General features: G+C 37.7%; 1 protein-coding gene across 2 annotated transcripts; it reads left to right on the top strand.

Moving 5' to 3' along the window:
* Nucleotides 1-27,116, top strand: LOC129887405 (alpha N-terminal protein methyltransferase 1). Of its 2 annotated transcripts, none has more exons than XM_055962486.1 (8): nucleotides 1-280; nucleotides 363-507; nucleotides 1,570-1,628; nucleotides 4,735-4,854; nucleotides 14,632-14,733; nucleotides 25,830-25,884; nucleotides 26,177-26,274; nucleotides 26,781-27,116. In XM_055962486.1, the coding sequence occupies exons 1-8, from the start codon at nucleotides 26-28 to the stop codon at nucleotides 26,904-26,906; spliced, it is 960 nt and encodes a 319-aa protein (XP_055818461.1). In that variant the 5' UTR covers nucleotides 1-25; the 3' UTR covers nucleotides 26,907-27,116. The 2 variants fall into 2 exon arrangements, with proteins under 2 accessions (XP_055818461.1, XP_055818462.1); XM_055962487.1 differs by having other exon boundaries at nucleotides 26,157-26,274; nucleotides 26,781-26,919.
* Nucleotides 27,117-27,910: the final 794 nt, after the last annotated feature.

Below are 27,910 nucleotides of genomic sequence, written 5' to 3'. Positions count from 1 at the left end.
GTACATTTGAATATAGATTTTCCATATGGGCACAGCAAAAGCCCCTATTGTTCCTACTAGCCGACCAAGCTTTTGTAATATTGGGTCTCAATTTGTAGAGCCGAAATCAGAAGCAAGGAGAGCGTTTCCTTCTCGGCCAGTGACCCAAATGGAAATCGGCGGATTAGACTCAGACGGCCGTACGTTTAAAAACGCGGAGGAGATGTGGAGAGAAGAAGTAGGGGATGGTGACCCCCAGAAGAAGTTCCAGTGGTACAACAAAGGCATCAATTACTGGGAAGTAAGACCCTTTATTTTGCTTCTCTTGTGTTATTTCTACTCGTTTAAAGGTTATATCGAGGGTACTTTGTTGGTATGTGAAGGGCGTGGAAGCCACAGTGGATGGAGTGCTGGGTGGATACGGGCATGTGAATACGCCCGATATAAAGGCAAGTGAGGATTTTCTCAACGTCATTTTGGCCGAAAGGTTCCCTGATACTGGAACAGGCCACCGTCTTGTAGCTCTCGGTACTCCTTCCATTCTCTTTTATCTTTTAATCTCACTGGAAAATTAATGGGAACTCAGTATTTCATGGTATCATTTAAGTGTATTTCTTAGCAAATGCTCCCCAAATTTGGACTTCTACTCTGTTCGGCACAACAGAAAATGTTCCCTAGTAAAATATTTTTTTCAAGGAGAGTGTTTATGCAATATAAGGCTCAAACCTTGCGACACATATAATGTCGTTTGAATATTTACCTCAGAATTTTTTTTCATGGAAGAAATATCTCCACCCTAAAGTACTCAAGACTAGAACTTTATACCATTGCTATCTCTACACCATTACTAAAGGGCAGAGATGAAGTTGTCTCTTTGAGTTAAATTTGTTTCGACAAACTTGCTGCGCCCTTTGTTTCATTTTACGTGAAATGTTTTCCTTTCTAGTCTCTTTAGAAAAGAATAACACCTTTCTAAATTTGGAAAATCTTTAGCTTCAACTTCTCATTCTGCCATTGCTATCTCTAAACCATTGCTAAAGGGCCAAGTGAAGTTGTCTCTGAGTTAGAATGTTTTGACAAATTTCTTCACCCTCTGTTTAATTTTATGTGAAAATCTTCCCTTTTTATTCTATTTCAAAAAGAATAATATCTCTCAGTATTTGGAAAATCTTTAGCTTCAAACATTTCATTTTAGCCTTAATGATATGCTCTTGTAGCCATAGAAAGGTCATGACATATTTAAGATCACAAGTTCTAAGGGTACTATGCTAGGGCCTAGGTGCCAAAAGTCTCTTATTCCTTAAACACCGTGCCCAATCAAAACTTCCATAAATGGAGGTGAGTATCAGACAAATTTTACTCTGCTATAAAGGTTTCTTAAGACAATTCTTAAACTAACTTGTGCAGCCTATCTACACCTTAGTATGCAGTTTAAAAAGAACTTGAGCATTACTGAGGACTTATATGCTGATTTTAATACCTGTGGGAACTCTTTGTTTGCTTAAAATTGCAAAAGTGATAACAATTGTATACCATATTTTCAAGTTTATTGGTTTATAATGTGTGGGTAGTTTGCTTCAATTGGTGCAGATTGTGGATCTGGCATTGGAAGGGTTACTAAGAATCTTCTTATACGATATTTCAATGAGGTATATACTATCTTTTTGTGTTAGTATATTGTGTTTTACAGTCGAAGAAGATATTCTAACATTTTGATTTTCTTGAGAAGATGTTATGTTAAACTATGGTTGAAATAAATTTGGTAAACTTTCTAAGCATTCACCCAACATGAATTAACCTTCTAAAAACTATCTAGGCTGAAAACAACAGCACTATCCTATGGTCTGTGTTGTCTTTGGCTGATAAATGGTAGACTTTTCTCAGTAATTGTATTCGTGGATATAAAGTAATAAAGTCCAGATTAAGCAGAAAACTAGAAGTGCGGTAGGCGGACTCTGCGATTCACCTCAAAAATTCCTTACTATCATCCTTGAAGTGAGGTTCTTTAATGATTAATGCATTTGGTACCTACGGTATTGGGGAGAAATATCCATGATTCACCAATCAGTCGCTGCTAAATGGATTGAACACGTTGGTTGATATTGTAAAACTTGAACTAAGACAACTGATGTATCAAATAATCTTTATTCCTTTCTAAGGTGTAAGTTTATTACATCTAATGTTTTGTGAATGCAATTTTTTTGACGTAGAATTCAATTGTGCATATTATATAAGCATTATACTGCAACAACAACTGTGCCTCAACCCCAAACAAGTAGGGTCGATTATATGAATCCTCATGAACCATGTTGTTTATTTAAACTCATTTCATGCCATAATCATATCAAAGAGGGCCCAATCAAAATTCCAATTAATTCTTTAGAGCCTTTTGTAAAGAACATACGCTTACCAAAAGAGAATTCTGGTTACTCTAATTTCGTCATCTTCGAAGGAGAAGAGAGTTACGATCAAGCTCAAAAGGGTCAGAAAAACAAAGGGGTGATGGGGGTGTTCTGGTTGTCTGTGATAAACAACAACAACAACAATAACAACATACCCAGTGAAATCCCACCAAGTGGGGTCTGCGGAGGGTAGGATGTACGCAGACCTTACCACTACCTCGTGGAGATAGAGAGGACATAGAGAGGCTGTTTCCGAAAGACCCTCGGCCTGGTTGTCTGTGATAACTCAGTGAAATACGTGCAAGGAGAATCAATAGTTTCTGCTGAAGGAACAATATTGCAAGAACAGAGCATAGAGAAGGAGGATTTTTTCGAAGCCCCGGTAGGGATGTGCACTGAGGAATATCCCTCTCCTTTACATATTGATAACAGTGCATTGGAGGAGGATTTGGCGGCAAAGGCATTAGGTTGGGTGCAATCCAACATGATTGAGTTGTATCAACAGCTTGGGGTTGACATCAAAGCGTGCAAAGATGAAGCTTATGCCTTCGTGATGAAATTAGATCAGAGAAGGGAGAGGGAGATGAAGCAGGGGGGGTTGTAAGACCAATGGCAATAACAACAATGTCTCCAAAGAGGTTAGGAATTTATTTTTTGATATGAATTTCAAGGACGGAGAACCAAGATCCACTGGGAGAGCTCTACCATTGGTTATCAATGAAAGTTAAGGTTGTATCTTGGAATGTAAGGGGATTGAATGAGGATATTAAGAGGGAGGCGATCAGGAAACTATTGCATCAACGGGGGGGGGGGGGCAAACATATATGTATTAGTGGAAACAAAAATTGAAGGATCACTGGACAATCAGCTTCAAAGTATTTGGAGCAACATATGGGTGGGGGAAATTCATAAAGAGCAGCGGGGAAGTTTTAATCTTATGGGTAAGAGGTTTTGGAAGGGTGAACTGTTGGGGGTGGGAAGTCAGTGATACACTGGAAAGTTTACGGGGATAAATGAGAACTTAAGCTGGCACTTGAGTGCATTATATGCAGACTGCAATTGAGTAATAAGGAGAACACTATGGCATGAGCTGAAAGATATGAGAAACTCTTTCAATTGGCCTTGGGTAGTATGTGGGGGCTTCAATATCACCAGTTTTCCATATGAGATAACCAATTCCACCAGAAGAAGTGGAGCTATGACTGAATGTTCATCATGCATTGAAGAATTGGAGCTGGTGGATCCTCCTTTATTTGGAGGATATTTTACTTGGAGAAGAGGGGGAGGATCATGAGTGCGTATCCAGAATAGATAGATTTTTTCACTACACTAAGTGGGGAGATGTGTTTTCTCAAATAAAGCAATACAGTCTTCCTAAACTAGCATTAGATCATAATCCCATTCTTTTGACCTGTGGGAACTGGATTGGAAAATGTCCTACTTCAAATTTGAAACCTGGTGGCTTGAAGTGGATGGCTTTAAGGACAAAGTGAAAGAATGGTGGGAGTCTTTCAGGGTGAATGGCAGACCCTGGTTATATTCTTGCTGAGAAGTTTAAAATGCTTAAGGCTAAGATAAAGGAATGGAGCAAATATAACAGGGGAATTGGAAACAGAAAAAGATGATATCCTTAATCAAATATCCTATTGGGAAATTGTCCAAGAACAGAGGCTTCTCACAGATGATGAATTAGTGCAAAAGGCAAACTTGGCATTGGAGTTTGAAGAGGTAGCAGAAAAGGAAGAAATTGCTTGGCAAAGGTCTAGTAGTTGTAACCTAATTCCTTTTTGTTAGTTTGTTTCTCATGAAATATACATTTAGGAACTAGACTGCACATCGTATTTAAATATATAAAGGATTTACACACTCGCATTACATTTGGGGCCTTATCAGATACTGGGTTTCTCAAGGTAGGCATCCTTCTTCTCTATTTGTTTTATTGGAAAAATAATTTCGTAAATGCTATAGCTACTATTCGATGCAGTGAGCATTTGCAATAAGTAAGTTTTGAACTATGTTTTCGTCTATAGCCTCTTCATACTTGATTGCTTTGTCCCTGGTCGCAAAGATGCCATTTTGTAATATTTAGTTTCCTAGAATGTAATCCTTTCGTGAGTATGTGGGCTCTCTTCCACACCCACCCCATAAAGCAGTCACATGGCATATGTAAGCAACATGTATATTCTGCCCACTGTTTTGCATCATAATTTTTTGTTGGCATCTCATCTAGATGGCTGTGGTTTTTTCACAAACATGATAAACAACTTCACCTGCTTAAGAAATTATTATTCCTCTGATTTAACTTCAGTTAATATTCCTTTGAGAAGAGCTGAAATGTTTGTTTTTTTATCAGGTTGACCTCCTAGAGCCTTTATCACATTTTTTGGAATCTGCTCGGGTAAATTTGGCTCCTGAAAATTTAATGTTGTCAGAGTTGCACAAAGCTGCCAACTTTTATTGTGTCCCACTTCAGGTACTGGCTTAAATTTCATAACAGTCAGGTAGATATATCAAGTCAATTCTTACCAAGTTCAATGTGCGTGATCTGTTTTAAAAAGGTCATAGCTTGGTGATGATAAAGTGCCAAAATACAAGAGTGCAACAACATACCCAATATAATCCCACAAGTGGGGTTTGGAGGAGGGTGGTGTATACGCATACATATCCCTGCCTTGTGAAGACAGGGAGGCTATTTCAGAAAGACCCTCGGCTAAAGTAACACAATTCATAGGAGTATTAACAAAATCAAAATATTATTAAATAAAATCCTTCCCACTCAAAAATAAGTAATTTCTAAAATAAGAGATGAATAAAACACAGGTATGTGTTGTAGAAATGAAATTCATAAATAAAAGTGTCCCCTCAACATATTAAGATCTTAGATTTTTTTATATTCAATTACCCAGATTAAAGTCTGGGTCGTGTTGTATTCAGCAAAAAAGGGCAGAGGGGGACGAGCCTAACCTCAATACAACACCGTCAAGCCAAAAAAGGTGGTGATATATCACCGAAAAAACCAGAAAGCACAAAAATTATATCTTTCTGGCTCAACAACTATGTACAGACTCGCTAGTTAATGAAGAAGTTTGCCTTATAAACTTTTGTTCTAATGCTAGGCATTTGGCTCTTGTCGAGTTGAACCAATCCCTTAGCTGGTTGAAGGAGTGGAACATGCTATTCTGCGAAGATGTGGAAGCAAGTTTTGTGAGAAAGTCAACCATTTGGTTTCCCTCTCTATATCAGTGACTCACTTGCACACCATGGAGATATTTCAACTTGACAATTTTCTCTATAATCTGTTTCAGTTTCAAGTTAATGGAGCGTCTATTGTTCACAATGTTGGTAATAACCAGTGAATCAAGTTCCAAAATAAAATCAGTGTCTTTGAAGACAACACCATTTCATTTGCTCATGGTAATTGAGTAGGTAGAGGTCCTAGGTTCAAGCTCACGGCTATCCCTCAACAAAAATATTTCCATGTGCATATCTCATTATGAATTCGATCTCCTCATGAGGGCGCATGTTGTAGACATATAAAAAGAATTTTGCCCTTTTTTTAATATGGTTACATTTCATTAACATCAACAAAAACCAAATACAAATATTTCAAAGCACTATCTATCCAGTGAATTCAGTGCACAATCTGGCAGAACTAGCAGGAATCATGTGTTGCAACATGGGCTCCTTTCCAACAACTTATCTTGGGTTACCTTTAGGTGCAAAATTCAAGGCTACTGAGATCCTGTCGAAAATAATTGAGAAGTTTGAAAAAAGGCTAGCAGCATGGCAAATGCAATATCTTTCTTTTAGCGGAAGAGTAACATTGATTAACAGTTTAATGGATAACATCCCTACTTATCACATGTCCTTTTCCCTATTCCAACAGAAGTTCTCCAAGAGCTTGACAAAATTAGAAGGAATTTTCCATGGGAAGACGACAACAAGAATCATAAGTTCCATTTGGTTAAATGGGCAAAAGTGACAACCAAAATTCCTAGGGGTTCTGGGTATCAAAGATTTTGCAGCTCACAGTAAAAGCATGACGATGAAATGGTTGTGGAGGTTTGGAACTGAAGACATTGGATTGTGGAAAGAGGTGATCAAACCTAAACATGGTGAGCTTACTCACTGGTGCACAAAAACTTCAGCAGCTGCATATGGAGTTAGCCTATGGAAAATAATTATTTAACTTTGGCCTGATTATACTGAGAACATCACATTTAGAGTAACATCTAAAAGAACAAAAACAAATACTAAGATTTGTCGAATCTCTGGAGCATATAGGACGTCAAGCTACATCAAAGATCGGTCACCACGCAAGTCCACTTTGCAAGTGCCTATCCCTTTGACTCTAAGTCTAGCATTATTTCCTACATAGATCCACCTTGATCCAGGTGAAACTCGACGGAACTCTACAAACGCTTCTCGATCACGACTCACATGGTCGGTGGATCCTGAGTCTACAATCCACATAGGATATGATCTAATTGTAAATTAGTGCTAGAAACATATGTAGTACTTAGAGATGTGTTTAGAAATGCTACCTTTTTTTGGCTCGGTACATTCACGAGCAAAATATCCTGGAACTTGGCAACTGTAGCACTTCATTTTGCTCATCTTTCTTCTTGAAAAATCGTTTTCCCTTCTTGGAATTTGACTTGTTCTTTTTCGTAGAGGGTCCTTCTCCAGTTTCTTTTCCCCTTTCGTTCCTTTTCCAATTCTTCTTGTGCTTGAAACCTGAAGACTTTGTACCACTTGATTCTGCCACAAAGGCATTAGAAGCAGCTTTTGCAACACCAAGCCGCTCGTCTTCAAGTTCAACATGACGGACAACATCAGAAAAAGTCTTGATGCTATCATTGTGGGTTAAGTTAACCTTCAAATGTTCCCAACTATTGGAAAGAGACCGAATCACTGCCTGAACTTGTTGTTCATCCGAGTGAATATGACCAACACTTTTGAGTTGAGCCATCATATTTGACATTACCCTAAGGTGTTGTTTGATGTTTTTATCATGACGCTTCTTCTAAATGTCAAACTTGATAGTCAACTGTCTAAGGCGGGTCACAAATGTACCCCTATTTGTTCCTCACAAGTGTGCCCACATTGCATGAGCAGTAGGAAATACCTCACATTCATGAATGAGGTCGTCAACAATAGAGCTCACAACAATTTCATGTGCTGTGCATTAGCCTTTTTCCAAGCTTGTAAGCTTTAAGATCTCTTTTGTATTGTGCAGTTGTACTCTCTTTTGGTTGATTTAAAACATGGTTGATGCCTTCAAGAGTGTTTTGCTCTTCCAGTACATATTTTACGACTCCTGAAGTCGTAATTGTCACCATTTATTTTTCACCCTTATTTAAGTCAGTAATAATGCTCTTAGATGTCATGTCTGTCAATTAAAGCCAATTACGCAAGTACATTTATCAATATGCATGTGACTTACATATCTAAGCAAATCAATTCTTATAAAAGTTTCACATTTAGTGTAAAATCGAAAGGATACATAAGTTTCCAATCATTATCTATGAATTAAATATTTAACCGAAATTAAAATTAATTTCGTAATGTGTAACATATTATATTGAAGACTATAATCACAGATTTTTAAGTCTAAATCATTTTACAATTAAAACACACACACATGCATATACAAGATAATCAAAGTGTGTTCATAACAGAATTCGTAAAATACAAGTTACAAAATACTAGACTATATTTCTATGGGATCATGCTGTCCACCTAGCTCTAGAGCCACTGTGAACCTCCATAATGGTTTATTAGGACCTAAGTTGCGCGGGCTCTTCACTTTCGATGCTTCACCCGTGTTGGATTCTCCAAAAATACATTACTTTTGGAGAATCCTACACACCCGTTGACATTTTTGAAGAGTCCGAGCAACATAGATTAGGACCAAAGGCGTGATAGATATCAGCTAGTTCATTCATCCAATAATCTGGTAAACAACATGCCCAATCCATTCCAATCCTCAACATAAATATAATTATCATATATTTTATTTATTTTAGTGAAAATACAGTTGAGGAAATTTGGTAAATTTTCAATTGTCTGTTTTGATATTCTTAAATTCCTCAAATAATCTCCTTCCTTCTCTTTTACAAACTCTTTTCTCTCTGTTCAGATTTTGCAGCGTCCGTGAGTCATTCCTTATGACTTCAGGCTCAAAGTCTGAATCATTATCGACTCTAGTCCTCTTGCGACACACTCTTCTACAATTTCTTTTTGCTCATCCTTTAGAACCACTCCCACTTGAAGCAATTTGAGCATGTCTCCATTTAGCCATATCTGAAACGGGAACTACAAATCAGAAAAATGGTTAATACCATTTAATGCGACAACATATGTCACAATTCTAGTAGAAGACAAAAATCTATTAAAAGAACGAAAGTTTAAGGAGATAAGAAGGAAGAAAAGTGAAGTATTGAAAGTGATTTTTAGTACAATTTTTTTTGAAAAAATGTGTGTACTAAAGTGGCAGTAGTACCACATCTATATACATAAATATATATTTTGGAAACCTCTAGTACTATGGTAATCGTAATAACCTATTACCATGAACATATTTTTTTTTGAAATAGTGTATGGCTACGACAGTAATATTAATTAATTTTTGAGTGGTCAATATAAATTTTAATTTTGAGTTTAATATTCAATAAGAATATTTTCAAAGCCATGGGTTGTTATATATATATATATATATATAATTTTTTAATAAAAAGAATATTGATCTATTGTTGCGACTTGGCAGTGGGACTAGGGTTTTTATAAGTAGTATTAGAGCTAGTACATCCCCTAGTATAGTGGTGGGGAATAAACTTAGCGAGGATGCTGAGTTCCTGAGGGGAAGGGGCAGTGAACGTAATAACGCAAACCTCTATCAGTTAAACTTGAAAGGGGATTTATTGGGAGCCTTTTTTAGGCAAATCCCACATCAGAACGTGAGGGGAAAGTTAGAGACCATAGTGAGTTCATGATTCACTATTGAGACACATTTCTGATTACACTTAAGAAGAGAAAATCGTGAGACCTCAAAGGTTGAGTCAGAACGGAAAATATCTTAGGCTCGAGCTGTTACACCTATTTTTTACATCCAAGAGTCTACTGGTACATTTACAATTTGTCTTTTTTCAATGAGTGCATTTGGGGAGGTTGAACCGTCACATCCAATGTTTTCTTACATCTGATAGAGAGTACCTTAGCAATAGTGCAACACTCGTGTAGATGCTTCTTGCTACACTCATAGGTTCAAAATTCATAATGTTTGTAACTCATCCTTCCTTGATATGATTGTTACGCAAGGAGCATTTACATTCATTTCAAAATTGCCAGTGGCTTGAAAAGAATGGACTGTCTCCATAGCATTTCGCTCCCGAACTTTGACACCTCTGGAAGATAGCTCAAAGTGAAACCGTATGCACCCCTATTCACAACATAGAGCCTTATCTTGCTTAAAAGTTCCTGCGAAACTCAGCCATTGTGGACCATATAATCACGACTGTTAGAATAGGAATAGGTGTACACAATCCTACTCAGAATAGGAATAAAAATAGGAATAGTTTATAGTATCGTACTTGAAAAAAGATTGTTTTATAGTGTTGATAAATAGGATTTTTGTGTAATATTGTTCTTACACAATTCAATAATATTTCTCCTATATTTCTCATATGGTATCGGAGCATTGGCGAGAGAATTCAAAGGTAGAAACAAGTCACTGTGCGTCAATTTCAGTGACTGTTGGGACTGATTTGTGTCATCTTTTGTTTTGTGGGTGTTGTGCAAAAACCAACACCACCACGAGATTCGAAAGGCTCAGACGACCAAACCCCACTAAAACCACTAGAAAATAGCAACCCATGTGCTCTCAAGCGTTAATCAGAGGTGATAATTTTTCGGCGAGATCTGGCTCACGTGCCGGCGAGTGAGGGCTGTTTCGGTCGATTTTTTTGAGCAATTATTCTTAGTTGTGGTCGTTCAGTCATTCCGACCAGATCTGTACAGTTTTTGACCAGATTCGATCGTCGGAATTAGGGTTCCGGCGAATTCCAGGCCGTTTCTGTAATCAGTGTTTCTTGTTGTTTTCAAGACAAATTTCTCACCATGTCTTTTGGGTGTGATGCTTTTGGTTCCAAAAATATGGGAATTGGAATTTCAACCCCTATAATCACTTCAGAATCATTAATGGGAAGTTCAAATTATTAAGCTTGGGCTTCTTCGGTTGAGTTGTGGTGCAGGAGTCAATGTGTTCAGGATCACTTAACAAATAGTGCTTGTGTGGTAGATGAAAAGGGGAAGGCTAGTAAGGAAGATGCAAAAGGCAAAGCACAATGGGTGAAGGTTGATGCTCAATTATGTAGTATCCTATGGCGATCTATCGATTCCAAGTTAATGCCCTAGTTTCGCCCCTCCTAGACATGTTATTCAGTTTAGGAAAAGACTTGTGCTTTATACACTAATGACATATCTTGATTCTATGATGTGATATCTAGAATGACCAACTTAAAGAAACAAGAATCCAATATGTCTACTTACTTAGGACAGGTACAAGCAGTCATGGAGAAATTTGAAACGTTGATGCTAGTTACTACGAATGTGGAAAAACAATAAGAGCACAAACAAACGTTTCTAGTTCTTACACTTGCTGGACTTCCTACTGACCATGACTCAGTGCGTGATCAGATTTTAGCTAGTCCTGTAGTTCGTACAATTGATAAATTATTCTCTCGTCTACTTCGTCTTGCCGCGCCTCCCAGTCACAAAGTAGCCTCATCACCCACCATTGACTCCTCTGTTCTTGCATCTCAAACCATAGAAAAACGAACATATCAATCTCTGGAGAATCGACGAGGAGGAGGGCGTTTTGGGAAACCTTGATCCCAGTGTAGTCATTGTCATAAACTTGGGCACACTCGTGACGTTTGTTATATTTTGCATGGTCCACCACCCAGTTATGATCCTATTGCTCTAAAGGAATATAATGAGTTCCTTCGAAATCGTGCAAGTAAGCATACATCTCCACAAGTAGCATCTGTGGCTCAGCCTAATCAATCATCCAATAATGTTCGTACAAAATATGATGAGTTCCTCCCGTATCGAGCAAGTAAGCAAACGTCATCACAAGTAGCTTCGGTTGCACAACCTGGTGTTTCTGTTACGGATAATTCTTTTGCTTGTGTTTCACAATCCAGTACTCTTGGATCATGGGTCATGGACTTAGGCGCTTCTAATCATATCTCTGGTAATATATCACTTTTGTCTGATATTGTTTATTCACAATATCTTTCAGCTATTACTTTAGCTAATGGGATCCAAACAAAACCAAAAGGGGTTGGAAAAGCCAAACCCTTATCTTCTGTCACTCTAGACGCTGTTCTTTATGTTCCTGGCTCTCCTTTTAATTTGGCATCCATCAGTCGTTTGACGTGTGCCTTACATTGTAGCATATTTTTTTTGATGATTTTTTCTCATGCAGGACCGCAGTATGGGACAGACGATTGGCAAAGGACATGAATCACAAGGTCTTTACTATCTTACCTCTTCAAATTCCTTCACAACATGCTTCGTTACAAATCCTCCAGACCTAATTCACAAACATTTGGGACATCCGAGTCTATCCAAGCTGTAAAAGATGGTGCCTAGTTTGTCTAGTTTAGACTGTGAGTCGTGTCAACTTGGGAAACACACTCGTGCTACATTTTCACGTAGTAGTGAGGGTCATTTAGAGTCTATTTTTTCCTTAGTTCATTCTGATATCTGGGGTCTTAGTAGAGTTAGTTCACCCTTAGGATTTCGTTATTTTGTTAGTTTCATTGATGATTATTCAAGATGTACTTAGGTTTTCTTAATGAAAGATTGTTCTGAGTTATTTTCTATATTCAAAAGTTTCTTTGCTGAAATACAAAATCAATTTGGTGTTTCTATTCGTATTTTTTGTAGTGATAATGCCTTAGAATACTTATCCTCCCAGTTTCAGGAATTTATGACTCACCATGGAGTTATTTACCAAACATCTTGTCCGTACACCTCTCCACAAAATGGTGTAGCAGAAAGGAAGAATAGGCATCTCATTGAGACCGCTCGCACTCTTCTCATTGAATCTTATGTTCCATTGCGTTTTTAGGGAGATGCAGTCTTTGCATCTTGTTATTTAATTAATAGAATGCCCTCATCCTCTATTCAGAATCAAGTTCCACATTCCATACTGTTTCCTCAGTCATGTCTTTACTCTATCCTCCCTCGGTTCTTTGATAGCACATGCTTTGTTCATAACTTTGCCCTAGGGAAAGATAAATTAGCCCCTCGTGCCCTCAAATGTGTCTTTCCTGGTTACTTTCGAGTTCAAAAAGGGTATCGTTGTTATTCACCTGAACTTCATCGATACCTTATATCCGCCGATGTCAGATCCTTTGAATATCAATCTTACTATACATCTTTTTATCATCCTGATGTATCTGAGGACTTACCCATACCTCAGGTCTTACTTGTACAGACTTTGGAGGAATCTACGGTCTCTCCTACATCTCCAGTTGTAGTGCCACCACTCCTGACTTATCACCGTCGTCCGTGTCCAGTTGTAGTCCCAGATGATTCATGTCATGTGCCGAACCCTGCTTCTACTGCGGACTTGCCTCCTCCTAGCCAACTGATTGCACTTCAAAAAGGTATACGATTCACTCGAAATGTTAACCCACATTGTACTTTCTTGAGTTATCATCGTCTATCCTCACCACATTATGCCTTTGTATCGTCTTTGTCCTTTATTTCCATTCCTAAGACTACAGGTGAAACACTTTCTTATTCTAGATGGAGGTAGGCTATGATTGATGAGATGTCTGCTTTACATACGAGTGGTACTTGGGAGCTTGTTTTCCTTCCTGCGGGTAAATCTACTATTGGTTGCCATTGGGTTTATGCAGTCAAAATTGGCCCAAACGGTCAAGTGGATCGACTGAAGGCTCACCTTGTTGCCAAAGGGTATACTTAGATATTTGGGCTAGATTATAGTGACACTTTCGCTTCCGTGGCTAAAATAGCACCCGTCCGTCTTTTTCTATCTATGGTTGCAGTTTATCATTGGCCTCTTCATCAATTGGACATTAAGAATGCTTTTTTGCATGGTGATCTTGAGGAAGAAGTCTATATGGAGCAACCACCTGGTTTTGTGTAATATTGTTCTTACACAATTCAATAATATTTTTCTCTTATATTTCTCACGACGACCCCATACCCCCCTCCACGTTGTGTGGGAGACGGGATTTATTTCTATTTACTTTTAATTTCTTTTTTCCACTTTTTTCTTGAGTCGTCAAATTGGAAATGTGCTGCTTTCTATATTAATTTTCTTCTTCTTTTTCCCTAAGGGTGCGTAGGCAGCAGGTACACAATTTGCTTTAACAATTCAGCTTTTTGTTTCTCCTCATAATTACTGTTGAAATCAGGTGAAAGAAAGAAAAATTTATGGTAGGAGATATGCTCAATAAGTTTCTCCTGGAACATGGTCGTTTCAAGTAATGAAGTGCTTATTCCAGTAGTTGTCCCTTAATATTTGACACAATGATTTCTGGAAGGAGAAAACAGAGACAATAGTCCGCTGGCTTGTTACTATTGCTGAGAACAAAAATGATTCCCCACTTTGCGCTGTTACGAATGGAAACAAATATTTCCTTTTTAACTCTTCTTTTGTCTTGTTCTCCGAGAAACCATTTTCTGCGGAATTGTATTTTTTAAGAGAGATTCCTCTAGGTTCTTCCATACACATATCTCAAAATCATGTTATTTCTATTCATAGCGTGTCATCATGAGGCATTAAAAACTCATGACTGATCAGTGAGCTTAAAAGCGAATCTTGTTGGCTCACCATACCAACCTTTGGTTATATTATTTTCTCTTATATTCGAACGATCTGATTCAAACAAGCATTGATATTGATTTGGAACATTTTTCATGGTAACTAAACACACACACACACACACACACACACACATATGTATATAGGTTTCAAACTTAAAACTGAAATATTAGCTTAATTCAGTTCATAGTTCTGTCACCTGCTTAATTTTGGGTATTTTAAAGGTCTGTCTAGTGTGTTTAACCGGCTCATTTGTTCTTTAACTTTGTTTCCACATTTTTGAATTGGAAAGATTGCCATAATGTTTGTTAATTTTTTTTTATCTCTGCACTTTTAGGCTGTTGTTTACACATTGTTTTCGTTTTTCTTTTTCTTTTGTTCAAGGAATTCACTCCTGATGCTGAAAGATATGATGTTATTTGGGTTCAGTGGTGCATTGGACATCTTGCAGATGATGACTTCATTGCATTCTTCAAGAGAGCAAAGGTGAAGTGATCTTCTAAAATTGAAGTTTTAGTAGGGCTTGATTGTAATAAGTAGCTATTGGCTTAATCATATGTCCATGATCCAGTATGATATGAATATTTTGCAAGTTTTAATCAGTTTATGAAAATGCGCAGTAGTGCAAAAAAGCGACAACGTCTATGGTGCTTGAATAATAAATCAGAAGCAAAACACATGCTCCTTCAAAGTGAAGTTGACAATTTATAGAAAATTAAAAGCTACAAAGCGTACATGAATCTATTACTATTTTAATCAAATTACAATTAAAAAAGCGACAAGGTCTATGGGGCTTGAATAATAAATCAGAAGCAAAACACATGCTCCTTCAAAGTGAAGTTGACAATTTATAGAAAATTAAAAGCTACAAAGCGTACATGAATCTATTACTATTTTAATCAAATTACAATTAAAATAACAAAACTTTGCATGCCATATATATTAATGCGATGTGGATCCAACTCCATAAGGTTGAGATTAGCAGAACTGAGTGGTTGATGCAAGCTTGCAAAGGAGATGAGCTGGACATTGGGTCGTTAGGCAGTTAGCATGTCAAAGTCTGTTAGCACTGTTCACGGAAGTTAGTCAATACTGGTCCTTACTTCCTTTCAGTTAGTTAGCTCAAAGTTAGTTACTTGATTAGATTCTTTCATTCATTTCAATTGTGTATAAGTACAGGTTGTACTCGTACTCATGCACTCATGTTATGAAATACAAATCTCTCCTCTCTTCTCTATATTTCCTCTCAAGTAACATCTCGGTTTCCCTGAGTGAGTTCCCATCTTCCTGGAGTATTAAGCTCCTGGTTAATTCTCCTAGTCACGATTATCTTGTTGCATCAATTTGTATCAGAGCAACTGATTTTCGGCTTCGATCATGGTGGCCAGCAATAAGAATTCAGACAAATCTTCTGAGGAAGTTGAAGGCAAGCTTCCTCAGGTTCAAGATCAGCTGTAGAAACTTATGGAGGATATGACCTGTATGAATGATAGAAATATTCAGACCGATAAAAAAATGATGGAGATCAAGCAGGCCATTGGTGGGATGAAACAGAAGGATACAGAGGTGGAGCATTGGAGCAGAATTTTCTGTGGGAGGTGACTGTTCGAGGGACACAAGACGGATGAGTCCAGCTAAAGAATTTCAAGCAGGGCATGCTGTGAATGGTAACTATTTCACTCGATATTCTAAGCTAGATTTTCCTCGATTTTCTGTCACGATTTGAGGACATGGTTGTCAAGGTGGATCAATATTTTTTAATGGATGAGATTCCCTTTGACCAAAGAGTGTGGGTAACTTATATTCATTTGGAAGGTGAGACTGTTGCTTGGCACAGATCCTACATTAGGTCTAGGAATTCAGCTGTCGAAAATACTTGGACCGAGTAGGTCTTGGTTTTAAATGAGAGGTTTGGGGATGGGTTTGAAGATGCAATGGAAGCAGTTAGGAATCTACAACAAACTGGTTGTGTGGGGAATTATCAAGCCAAATTTGATAGACTATTAACTGGGGTTAATCTCTCCAATGAGAATGCTAATAGTTGCTTCTTGGGAGGGTTGAAACCTGAACTGAACAAGTCTGTTCGAATCCAAGCACCTAGAACACTAATGCCGACCTACAATATTACGAAGCTGCAAAGAGAAGTCTTTGAAGCACAGGCACAATCTTGGGGAACTAGACCTTCTGGTAAAAACCACAATCCCATTTCACCAAATCCTCCTAAATATCAGAATTATCAAAGACTATTTTCTTTCAACAATTAATTCAAGAAGCCTTTTGAATCATCTCATAACAGACCCAATAAATTCCAAAATGGCAATTCTGGTGGGAAATTGCTCACTGCAGAGATGGATGAGAAAGGGCAAAAGGACTATGTTTTATGTGTGATGAGAATGAGGAAGGTGAAGCTGCATATGAGGAGGAATTTGATCAGACTCAGGTCATGAAGGAACGAACTATCAATTTTGATTCTGTGGATGAGTGTATGACTATATCCTTGCAAGTATTTACTGGTGTTAGTGGATAACAGACTATCAGTCACTGGTTATCATGAGAAACAACCTTTGCAAGTTCTTATTGATACAGGGAGCATGATTAGTCCTATAATGGAGCTATCTCTGACTGTTGCAGATGGAAGGAAAGTGTAAAGTGCTTCAGATTGCAAGAATCTTCAATGGTTGTTACAAGGAGTGACATCCTCTTCTGATTTCCTATTCCTTCATCTGGGAAATGTTGATATAGTCCTAGGAGTGCAATGGCTGAACACATTGGGCATAATCCTTTTTGATTTTAGAAACAGGTATATTGAGTTTATGCGTCAAGGGAAGAAACATGTATTGAGGGGAGCAACTACTCAATTCAAGACAACTAAAGCTAAGGCATTGAGCAACACGCCAGAGGACCAAAGCCAGTTTTATATGATACACTCATCACAACCACAAACATAGACACAGATCTTCAATGTAACAATATTCATGCTGCACAAGGTACTGATTTGTCTCCTGCTCTGGTTGCCTTGATAGAGCAGTACAACTGTATCTTTGAAGTTCCCACTACATTACCTCCCCACAGAGGTCCTTTTTGATCATAGGATCCCATTCATAGATTCTTCCACACCTGTAATTAAAAGACCCTATAGATATTTTGGTGTAAAGAAAGACATAATTGATAAGTTGGTAGATGAGATGTTAGACCAAGGAATGATTGAACATAGCACCAGTCTATATGCTTCACCAGTTGTATTGCTTGGCAAAAAAATGGTAGTTTGGAGACTTTGTATTGATTATTGAGATTTCAATCAGTTAACTATTAAGGATAAATTTCCTATTCCAATTATTGAAGATTTGTTAGATGAGTTGGGAGGGGCAAAATCTTAGAGCTGGATATCACCAATTGAGAATGCTGAATCTGATACACACAAGACAGCCTTTAAGGCTTATGAAGGACACTATGAATTCTTGGTTATGCCCTTTGGGTTAATCAATGCTCCATCATCATTCCAAAGCCTTATGAATTCTGTTTTGAAAACCTCTCCTTAGGAAGTCAGTATTGGTTTTCTTGATGATATACTGATTTACAGTAATGACATGACTGCACACTGGGATCATTTGAAGGCTGTGTTTGTGATTGTGAAGTATCACAGGTTGTATGCCAAGGCTTCTAAGTGTGCTTTTGGTGTACCTGAAGTAGAGTACTTGGGACATTTTATCAGTGCAAAGGGAGTAGCTACCAACCCCAAGAAGATCTCAGCTGTCCAAGCTTGGGCTGTGCTTGCAACCATTACACAATTGAGGGGTTCCTTGGTTTAGCAGGGCATTATAGGAGGTTTATCAAACGCATTGGGTCATCTGCAAGCCACTACATGAGTTACTCAAGAAGGATAATTTTGGCTGGAATGAAGAAGCTACTGCAGCTTTTCTCAAACTCAAGGAGGCATTGGTGACTGCACAAGTCTTGGCTATGCCAAATTATTTTAAGCCATTTATCATTGAGACAGATGCAAGTGGAATGGGTATTGATGTTGTCCTGATGCAGCAAGGGCGTCCTTTTGCTTATATCAGTAAGTCCTTAGCTCCCAGACATCAAGTTATGTGTGTGTATGACGTAGAGCTACTAGCATTAATATTTGCTGTGACAAATGGTCTCATACTTGTTGGGTAGACATTTTGTTATGAGAACTTATCAAAAAGCCTTGAAACATCTGCTTGACCAAAACATACAAACTGTTTTCCAAGTGGCTGGAATTACCAAGCTTATGGGTTTTGACTTTTTCATTGAATTCAAGAAGGCTACTGATACTAAGGCTGCTGATTCCTTGTCTAGAAATCAGGGTGGGGGAGCTATTGGCTATCTCCTTATTGGGTCCTCATGATGCTTTATATGACCAGATTCAACAATCTTGGTTGTCTGATGCCACTTTATATGGGTTGACCACTTAACTCTAGGTGCATACATACAAGTCCTTTACTTGGATCAATTCTCAGTTCAGGTGGAAGGGCAGGCTAATTGTAGGAGCTGATTTCATTTTGAGACTTACTATCCTCCATCTTTGGCATTCTACTCCTCAAGGACATTCAAAAGGTTACACTCTTTTTTCCTGGAAGACTATGGCTCAGGATATCAAGACTCCATTAATAAGTGTGATGTATGTCAGCCACAAATATGATGCAACAACATACTGATCTTATTTAGCCTTTTCCCATTCCTGATGGTGTATGGACTGATATTAGCTTGGACTTTATAGAGGGCCTTCCTAAGTCTAGAAGCAAGGATGTAATCCTTGTAGTGGTCAATGAACTGAGTAAATATGGTCATTTCATGAGCTTGCAACGTCCATATACAACTTAGACAATAGCTCAATGTTTCTTAGATAATGTGTTCAAGTTACATGGTATGCCCTCAACCATGATTAGTGACAAGGGACCCTATATGCTTAAGTTCCTTCTTAGACAATAGCTCAATGTTTCTTAGATAATGTGTTCAAGTTACATGGTATGCCCTCAACCATGATTAGTGACAAGGGACCCTATATGCTTAAGTTCCTTCTGGCAGGTATGGAGTGGTTGACTAAGTTGTTTAATATTATTTTTAAGATGACAAAAATGCTCGACAAATGGAGGTGGAGTTCTATAGTTCCATTGTACAAGAACAAGGGTGATATCCAAAACTGTAACAATTATAGAGGTATCAAATTGCTAAGCCACATTATGAAGGTCTGGGAGAGAGTGGTGGAGTTGAGGGTGAGGAGAGGGGTGTCCATTTTCGAGAATCAATTTAGATTCATGTTGGGGCGATCGACTACTGAAGCAACCCATCTTATGTGGAGACTGGTGGAGAAATATAGGGAAAGAAAGAGGGACCTACATATGGTGTTCATTGATCTTGAAAAGGTGTATGAAAAAGTTCCATCATACATGTCCTTTATCGCCCTAATATAAATCATCGGAACTCCTTTAGCCTCCAGACACGGAGTAGAGAGTGAGGAAAGGGTGGTCCATTTTCGAGAATTAATTTGGATTCACGCCGGGGTGATTGACTATTGAAGCAATTCATCTTATGAGGAGACTGATGGAGAAATATAGAGAAGGAAGAGGGACCTACATATGGTGTTCATTAATCTTGAAAAAGCCAATAATAAAGTTTCGAGGGATGTCCTATGGAGGTGTTTGGTGGCTATAGGTGTTCCGATGATTTATATTAGGACGATAAATGACATGTATGATGGAGTCAAGACTCGAATTAGAACGGTAGGAGGAAACCCAAAGCACTTCCCAGTTGAGATAGAGCGACATCAGGGATCAATTCTTAGCCATTTCCTAGCTTTGGTGATGGATGAGCCGACACGGTCTATTCAGGAGGAGATTCCATGGTGTATGTTATTTGTGGACGACATAATACTTATTGATGAGACACGGAAAAGAGCTAATGATAGATTGAAGGTTTGGAGACAAACTCTAGAGTCCAAAGGTATCAGGTTGAGCAGGAGCAAAATAAAATATTTGGAGTGCAAATTTAGTGTTGCATTGGATGAAGTGGACGTGGAAGAAAGACTTGCCACGCAGACTATTCCCAAGAGTGAGTTTTAAATATCTTGGGTCCGTCATCTAGGGTAGTGGGGACATCGACAATGATGTCATACATCGCATTGGGATGACTTGGATGAAATGGAGGCTTGCCTCTGGAGTCTTGTATGATAAGAAGGTACCACCTAAACTTAAATGTAACTTTTACATGAGTGGTGGTTAGACCGCCCTTGTTATATGGGGTGGAGTGCTGGTCAGTCAAGAACCACATGTTGAGAAGATGCATGGTGTGAAGATGATGATGTTAAGATGGATGTGTGGCATACTAGGAGTGACAAGATCAGGAATGAGGTTATTCGGAAGAAGATGGGAGTGGCCCATATGGCAGACAAGATGAGGTAAGCAAGATTGAGATGGTTTGGACATGTGCAGAGGAGGTGCGCCGACGCCCTAGTGAGGAGGTGCGAGGGGCTAGTTGTAGGGATACCCGGAGGGGCAGGCCAAGTGATTAGACAGGACATGACACAACTTCATGTTATCAAGGATGTGATTTTAGATAGAAAAGATTGGAGGTCGCAAATTAGGGTAGACTGTTGTCTTGCCTTATGTAGGTCTAGTGCCGGTCGTAGGACTAGTTGTACCCTGTAGTTTTTGCCGTATGTAGTTTAGTGTATTTGTTTTTTCTCACTATTTTGATGTTATTATTGTTTTTCTCTTGTAGACTTTACATTGCTTTTCTTATTAATCACTATGCTTTCTTCCATTGTTTTCTTCTACTTTTACTGGAGTTTGATGCACTTGAACTGAGAATCTTTCAAAAACAACCTTCCTACCTCCACAAGGTAGTGGTAAGGTCTGCGTACACTCTATCCTCCCCAGACCCCACTTAGTGGGATTTCACTAGTCATGTTGTTGTCTTCTGAAAGGAGATTTTCTCCTTACAGGGTGTTCAGTTACACAGGTCTACAACATATCACCCTCAGACAACTGGTCAAACTGAGGTGTTGAATAGAACATTGGAGACTTATCTTAGATGCTTTTTTGTGACAATCCATTGGAATAGGCTGCTTATGTGCCACTTGCTGAATGGTGGTACAATACCACTCGTCATTCTGCCATCAAGTGCACCCCTTATGAGGTCTTTTATGAGCAGAAGCCTCCTATTCATCTTCCTTACCTAGCTAGGTAAGCACACAATGAGATGGTTCAAAGAACCTTGGAGGCTAGGGAAGCTTTCATTGAGTTACCAAAGTTTCATTTATCAAGGGCTCAGCAGAGGATGAGGGACATGGCCAATAAGCATAGATCAGACAAGTCATTTGCTGTTGGTGATCGGGTTTACTTGAAGTTACAGCCTTATAGGTAGGTTTCTGTGGCTACTAAACCATTTAACAAATTGGTAGCCAAGTACTTTGGTGCTTATATGATTGTTGCTAAAGTTAGGGCAGTTATGTATAAGCTGTTGTTACCTACTGATATGCTCATGCATCATACATTCCATGTTTCCCAACTCAAAAGGTTTCATGTGGTTCTTGCTGTTATGAATCACCCCCCTCCTTCAAATATCTAGCCTTATTGTCCCTTGACTGATCTGTTTTGGAGAGAAGAATAGTGAAAAGAAGTAATAGGGTTGTGATGGCCCAACCCCTAATGATATTATCTTCTGGGCCTAGACTAAACCTGCATGACTTTAAAATGCGTCACTAGTGTGTAAGACCCACTTATATATATCTAACATCTCTATTGTGTTTTGTCGATGTGGGACTGCTTATTCTAAGTTGGAGTGTCACATAGGTCTAGGCCCAGAATGGACAATATCACTAGCGGGTTGGGCCATTATAGATGGTATCAGAGTCACTCTTGTGTCAATTTTGTCAATGTGGGCCAAAGTTCAACTTAGTTTAGGAAAATCCCAATAAGGTGGGGGCAAACCTCCAGTATTGAGTTTAGGCAAATCCCATACGGTGGGAGAACCTCAGCTAGGACGCTAAGTTCATAAGAGGTGTGTATGTGACAGCCCAACTTGGATAAGAAGTCCAAAGGAGAGATGTTAGGTATATAAGTAAGCAGGCCTTACACACTAATGACGTGTTTTAAAGCCGTGCGAGTCTAGGCCAGAGCAGACAATATCACTTGTGGGTTGGGCTGCTACAAGGGTTGTTTGTCAGGTGTTGGTCAAGTGGCTTGTGTCGATGTTGCTCAGGCAACTTGGGAGTTCCTCTCTTGACTTACAACACAGGTTCCTTGAGGTCAAAGGTGGTCTTCAGTAGGGGTATTGATGCAAGATTGCAAAGGAAATGAGCTGGCCATTTGGTGGTTAGGCAATTAGGCAGCGAAAGTCTGATAGCACCGTTCACGAAAGATAGTTACTATTGTTCCTTTCAGTTAGCTAGCTCAATATCAGTTACTTGATTACAAATTGTAATTGTACTCGTGAGCTCATGTTATGAAATACAAATCTCTCCTCTATATTTCCTCTCAACTAATAGCTCGGTTGCCCTAAGTTAGTTCCCATCTTCCTCCAGTATTAAGCTCCTGGATTCATTCTTTTAGTCGCAATTATCTTGTCGCATCAGCTCTTTATGTTTGGATCACTCTGTGCTTTATTGTTTTAAAAGCACACACTTCTCTGAAGTGCATGGCTGCACTGATGAAGCGATTCAAACCACTAAAAATATTGGCTTTTAATAGCCACTAAATATGAGTTTTCTTTTTGAATTTTGTTCAAACTATGCAACATCTTAGTTTCATTCTTTATAAGAAAACTATTTTGCTGACAAGAAAATTTTCAACCACCCTAACCACTACCAACACTTCCACCATTACAACTACCACCGTCGCTCAACCACCATTGCCAACCATCACTGTTACCACTTGGACAACCACTATCATCATCCGCCACCACGAACCACTACCTTACTACCTAATAATTGTGGAAAATATTATATTTATCAACTTCTTAATAAAGAAATATTATAAACATTCAAATGTTAAAGAATTCAAAGTCAGGTGGTAGAGAATTCAAGTAGTATTCATCATTCAGATCTAAATACATCTTAATAGTCAAATATATATTTAGATTCAGAAATCTTAATAATGTAGGATATATATTCCATGTGATTAAGTTGGGTTTGATAAATAAAGGGGCTAATTAAAGAATATTGGTCAAAACTTATGGGGTAATTTCTAAGGCAATTAAGTAACTTCCTAGTTCCCACTTTGATGGAAAGTGGAGAATTAAGTGGCTATTTTAGTATTGTGGGGTATCCATATATGATAGAGTGGATGAGAATCATTACACGTGTCACGTCATGTGACATGTGTCAAACATGGTGGACATGTGTTACACATGTAAGGTTTTTTTTTGCATGGTTGACACTTGTCAAAGAGGCATAAAGTGGTGGCCACGTATGTTAGACACTTGTCGCACATGTATGAAAGGTCCACACATGTAAAACACGTGGAACACTTGCGTCATGCTTGCATACATCATCCTCCATCTATAAATAGTTCATTGTGACATATCAAGTAAAAGAGTATCTTAGTCAAATATATCTACTCTATACAATTGGAGTATAAATTAGCCTTAAGAAACTGATCCTCTCGCAACTGCAATTCACGGTTATTCCCATCAAATAACATAAGAAAGAGAGCAGTGCAAAAGAGAGGAATCAATTTCTCTTAAAGTTCAATCACTTCCGCCGAAGATAATTTAAGAAAACATTGTGTATTCGGTATGCTTTCTTGATTAAAGCAAATGTTATATGATGTCATGTGAAAAGCATAAAGTCCGTATCCTAAAGTCATGTCGGATTTTTAATTAGATTGTTTATGTTTCACAATCTATAACCGAGAAAATCCTTACATGTGGTATCCAAACGTGGTTTAGGAACTAATAATTTTCCCTTAAATTTTTTTCCAACTTATATGAATTTTGATTGTGAGATTGAGTTGGCTACGACATCATATCATTGATACTGGTGTGGAAAACGACCAATTCATTATTACCGTTTTGCTAGTTTGGATGGATTTCTTTAGAATTGTAATATATGGTTTGTTAACCACCAAAGTGGTCAAATCTTTATGAACAAATAATTCCAAAAATAAGGGGTAGATTTATATTCAATTACCCATAATCCTGATGCTAATAAACAAATTTATTGATAAATTGAAGGTCGTGATTATTATAAGATATTTCTGGAGCGCCAAAGCTTGACTACTTGTTCTTGTAATTGTTGAACATTATGTCGATAATTTAGATGTGCCATTAGTTTTATTTATATATTCAAAGATAATAAATATTACTGATCGACACATTGAAGATTATCAAATCATGTTCTTTCTAAAGCATCATTATGTTTTCTTTCTGAGTCATCATTATATTTAATGTTGAGTCATTATGTTTAATGTTGTAGTTTTTATGTTTCGCCCAAAGAAGCACATCAAGAGTACATAGGTTTCATATATATGTTATGAGCTTTCGATGCCAACCATTTGTTTTTTAGTTGTTTAGTGGACTGGTGTATTTAGTTGGAATATGAAACCAGAATCTTTCTGTAATCATTTATTGTCATAGTTATGCCTGGGATAGAGAATAAAGCGTAGCTTCTTCTGTGTTGCAAACACCATAGATCTGTTATGACAGGCATAATTGACCTGCATCGACATTGAAATGAAAAAACAACTATTCTTTGGCTATAACTTACACTTTTAAGTAATGAAGCTCGTGCTCCTCTCTCTACCTCTTAGTAGAATGTATTTGTTATGTACTATGAAAGCGCTGCTTGATCATATCGGATACCTGATAACTCCCATAGGTTTATCCAATAGCTTGGTTGAACTTCATCTTAAAGATTTTTATCTCAGATATTGGTACTCATCCTTTATAAAGACCAAAATGTGTTATGCAAAAGAGTTGCCCCATTGGAAAAATACAAAGTGAAATACGAAAGAGTTTTACTTGTTATTTTTCTTTATCTTTGGGTGTGTTTTGTATGGAGGAAAAATGTTTTTCAATCTTCCCATGTTTGGTTGGTAAAAATATTTTGTAAATTATTTTCCATAGGAAAACAAACTCCTTAAAAAAAAATGAGGAAAATGACTTTGGAAGTAGCGAAAAAAGTTTCATAAGTAACTTTCAAGTTCATTGCCTCCTCTCCATCCACCCAACGTCCCCAACCCCAATCTCTTGACACCTCACTCCCCACCCCATCCAACCGTCATACTATTTTGCTAGCTTACATATAAGTGTTCTTGGGATATTATTTTTTACTAATTTAACAAACACTGGAAAATAAGTAAGAAACAGACTTGTTTTCTAATAAAATATTTTGTAGGAATACATTTTCCTTCCTACCAAACACACGTCTTTATCTATTTTCTATTTTGGTTGCTTTTTTCTATAGTTGACACATGTGTGTAGGACAGGGATTTTCTGAACTCTAGATTTTAAGAGAATACCTGATATGTTCAGTTGTTCTCTATTAAACAACTTGTGCTTTTATTGTTTCTCCAATAAAGCAGTTAAACATCTTGTGTTTATTCTAATTCTTTTTCTAGGTTGGCTTGAAACCTGGTGGACTTTTTGTTCTAAAAGAGAACATTGCAAGAACAGGTAGCTTCTCTTTGATTACTCTACCTTGTGATATATGGAAATTAATTTCACCTAATTCTGTTAATCCATGTTTTCTGTCATATCATGGTCCATATTGATTTTTCCTGTGGCATCAAACAGTTTCCATTTGTTTATCATGTTGAGCATTAATTTTTTCTTGATATGATGATTGATGATTTCTGTTTAGAGCTGAGTAAGTTTTCGACTCCGCTATTCCGTTGCAATACAATGTACGTATAATGATTGAGCTGTAACGTTATGCAAGTTAACAGAAGTATATACATTTTTCAAGGATTTGTGTTGGACAAAGAAGATAAGAGTATCACAAGATCAGATTTATATTTTAAGGAGCTGTTCAAGCAATGTGGACTATATATCTACAAGATGAAGGTACAGATAAACCTTTACTTCTAATATATGTGCCATAGGGAAGTCTTGAGAAAAAGGAACAAAGAAAAGAAAAAGGAAAGCTTATGTGTTGTAACTTTCAGGAACAGAATGTTCCTTCTAATGATTTTTGCACATCATTTTGTTTCACTGTCATTTCGTCCCTCTTTCTACTGTATGGAGGTTACAAACACAGAATTACTTCCATATTTCTTGTCATCATGATAGAGAAACATGGGGCATACATATACCATCTTCCATGGTTGCTGTGATTTTTCTTACTTGGTCTTAGTAGTGCATGACGTTTTAACTGCATTACAAGATGATAAATTTCTTCAGAATATTTCAGAGCATGATCGTGATCACTATATCTTTTTTCTCTTGAGTAATCCTCATCTTAGATAAAATAGTAGTATTGGCTAAATTGTACTTTGAAGTGTGTAAGCTTCTAATACTCCCTGAAGGGTGCAATTCTTCTTTGCTTTAACAATAGACATTCTCTTTGTTAGGATCAAAAGGAGTTTCCTGATGAATTATTTGCTGTGAAGATGTATGCATTGACGACTGAGATGTCAAGGCAAGGTAATAGACCTAGACCTAAACGGGCAACTAATAGACCTGCTATCATCAGATAATGAATCACATTGGTCTGTAAATCATTGTGTGGTATCTTTGGAGGAAGTCATTCATAGGTTGTTGTTTTTAGGTCACATGTATTCAAGTTGGTCAATGTACTCCTTGTTTAGGTCATTGCTTTTGAATTTCAGCTGTATACACTGATAGTGTAAGGACTTTAAGGCGATAAATGTACTTCTAAGTGATTATAGATTGTCGCTTATGGTGAATTACCTGTGAAACTGCTTTCAGTCTTAATGCTTTTTTTTTCTTTCAAAAAAACTAATATTCCACCAAGCAGATTACCTAGTGGTTAATTTAATAGATAATAAATTCAAAGGGTCATTACCTAGTGCCTGTTTTCTTTGTTCTTTCCTGTATGCTCCCTTTGAACAGTTTTATTTCTCTGCTCCTCTTATCCTCCATGTATTTGCTTCTCCTCTTCATCCATACCGTCTTCTCTGCACATTACCAATAACCTTTCCACTGCTTAGAACTCTTGTTTGTTTAGTCGTTGTACCAACTTATACTTTCCATAAACTGTTTCTTCACTTCAGGATGTAAGTCTCTATACCTAGTCATTTGTGATTTTGTAACTTTGGAAAGATGGTCATATTGAATTATAATGCACTTAAATTTTATCTCTCTTCTAATTTCATCCTTTATAACAATCCTGATTCTCTTAGGGTGTTGAGCTAGCAAATATACTCCCACTTTCTTTAGCATAACTAAGCGTTATTTTATTGTGTGTGGCCATGTCCACAGTCAAAGGCCTTCCCACAACAGAGGCTAATGAAAACATTCCCTCCCTTGCAAAGAATTAGGAGGTAAATATGGAAAACTCACACATGCTATTGCAGTTAGAGGTTTTTTCTTCAAGAACAAAATCAAGGATCTCACGTTAACGTTCACATCTGTCAATGTGTTCTGAAATTTCAAATAACAAGCCGGAGTCAACATCATCTACACAATCTTCCAACAACAATCTAATCAAAAGATGCCTAGTTTCTATGATCTATATTGT

The sequence above is a fragment of the Solanum dulcamara genome, chromosome 4, assembly GCF_947179165.1.
Source record: "Solanum dulcamara chromosome 4, daSolDulc1.2, whole genome shotgun sequence".
Taxonomy (NCBI): Eukaryota; Viridiplantae; Streptophyta; class Magnoliopsida; order Solanales; family Solanaceae; genus Solanum; species Solanum dulcamara.
This window is presented reverse-complemented; position numbering and strand designations above follow the sequence as displayed.

Bases quoted from the DNA above. Each gene is read 5' to 3' on its own strand.
- LOC129887405 (XM_055962486.1), top strand. From the start codon at position 26: ATGGGCACAGCAAAAGCCCCTATTGTTCCTACTAGCCGACCAAGCTTT. The intron at 4,855-14,631 runs GTACTGGCTTAA...CTTTTGTTCAAG, and splicing joins TTTATTGTGTCCCACTTCAG to GAATTCACTCCTGATGCTGA. The intron at 25,885-26,176 runs GTAGCTTCTCTT...ACATTTTTCAAG, and splicing joins AGAGAACATTGCAAGAACAG to GATTTGTGTTGGACAAAGAA.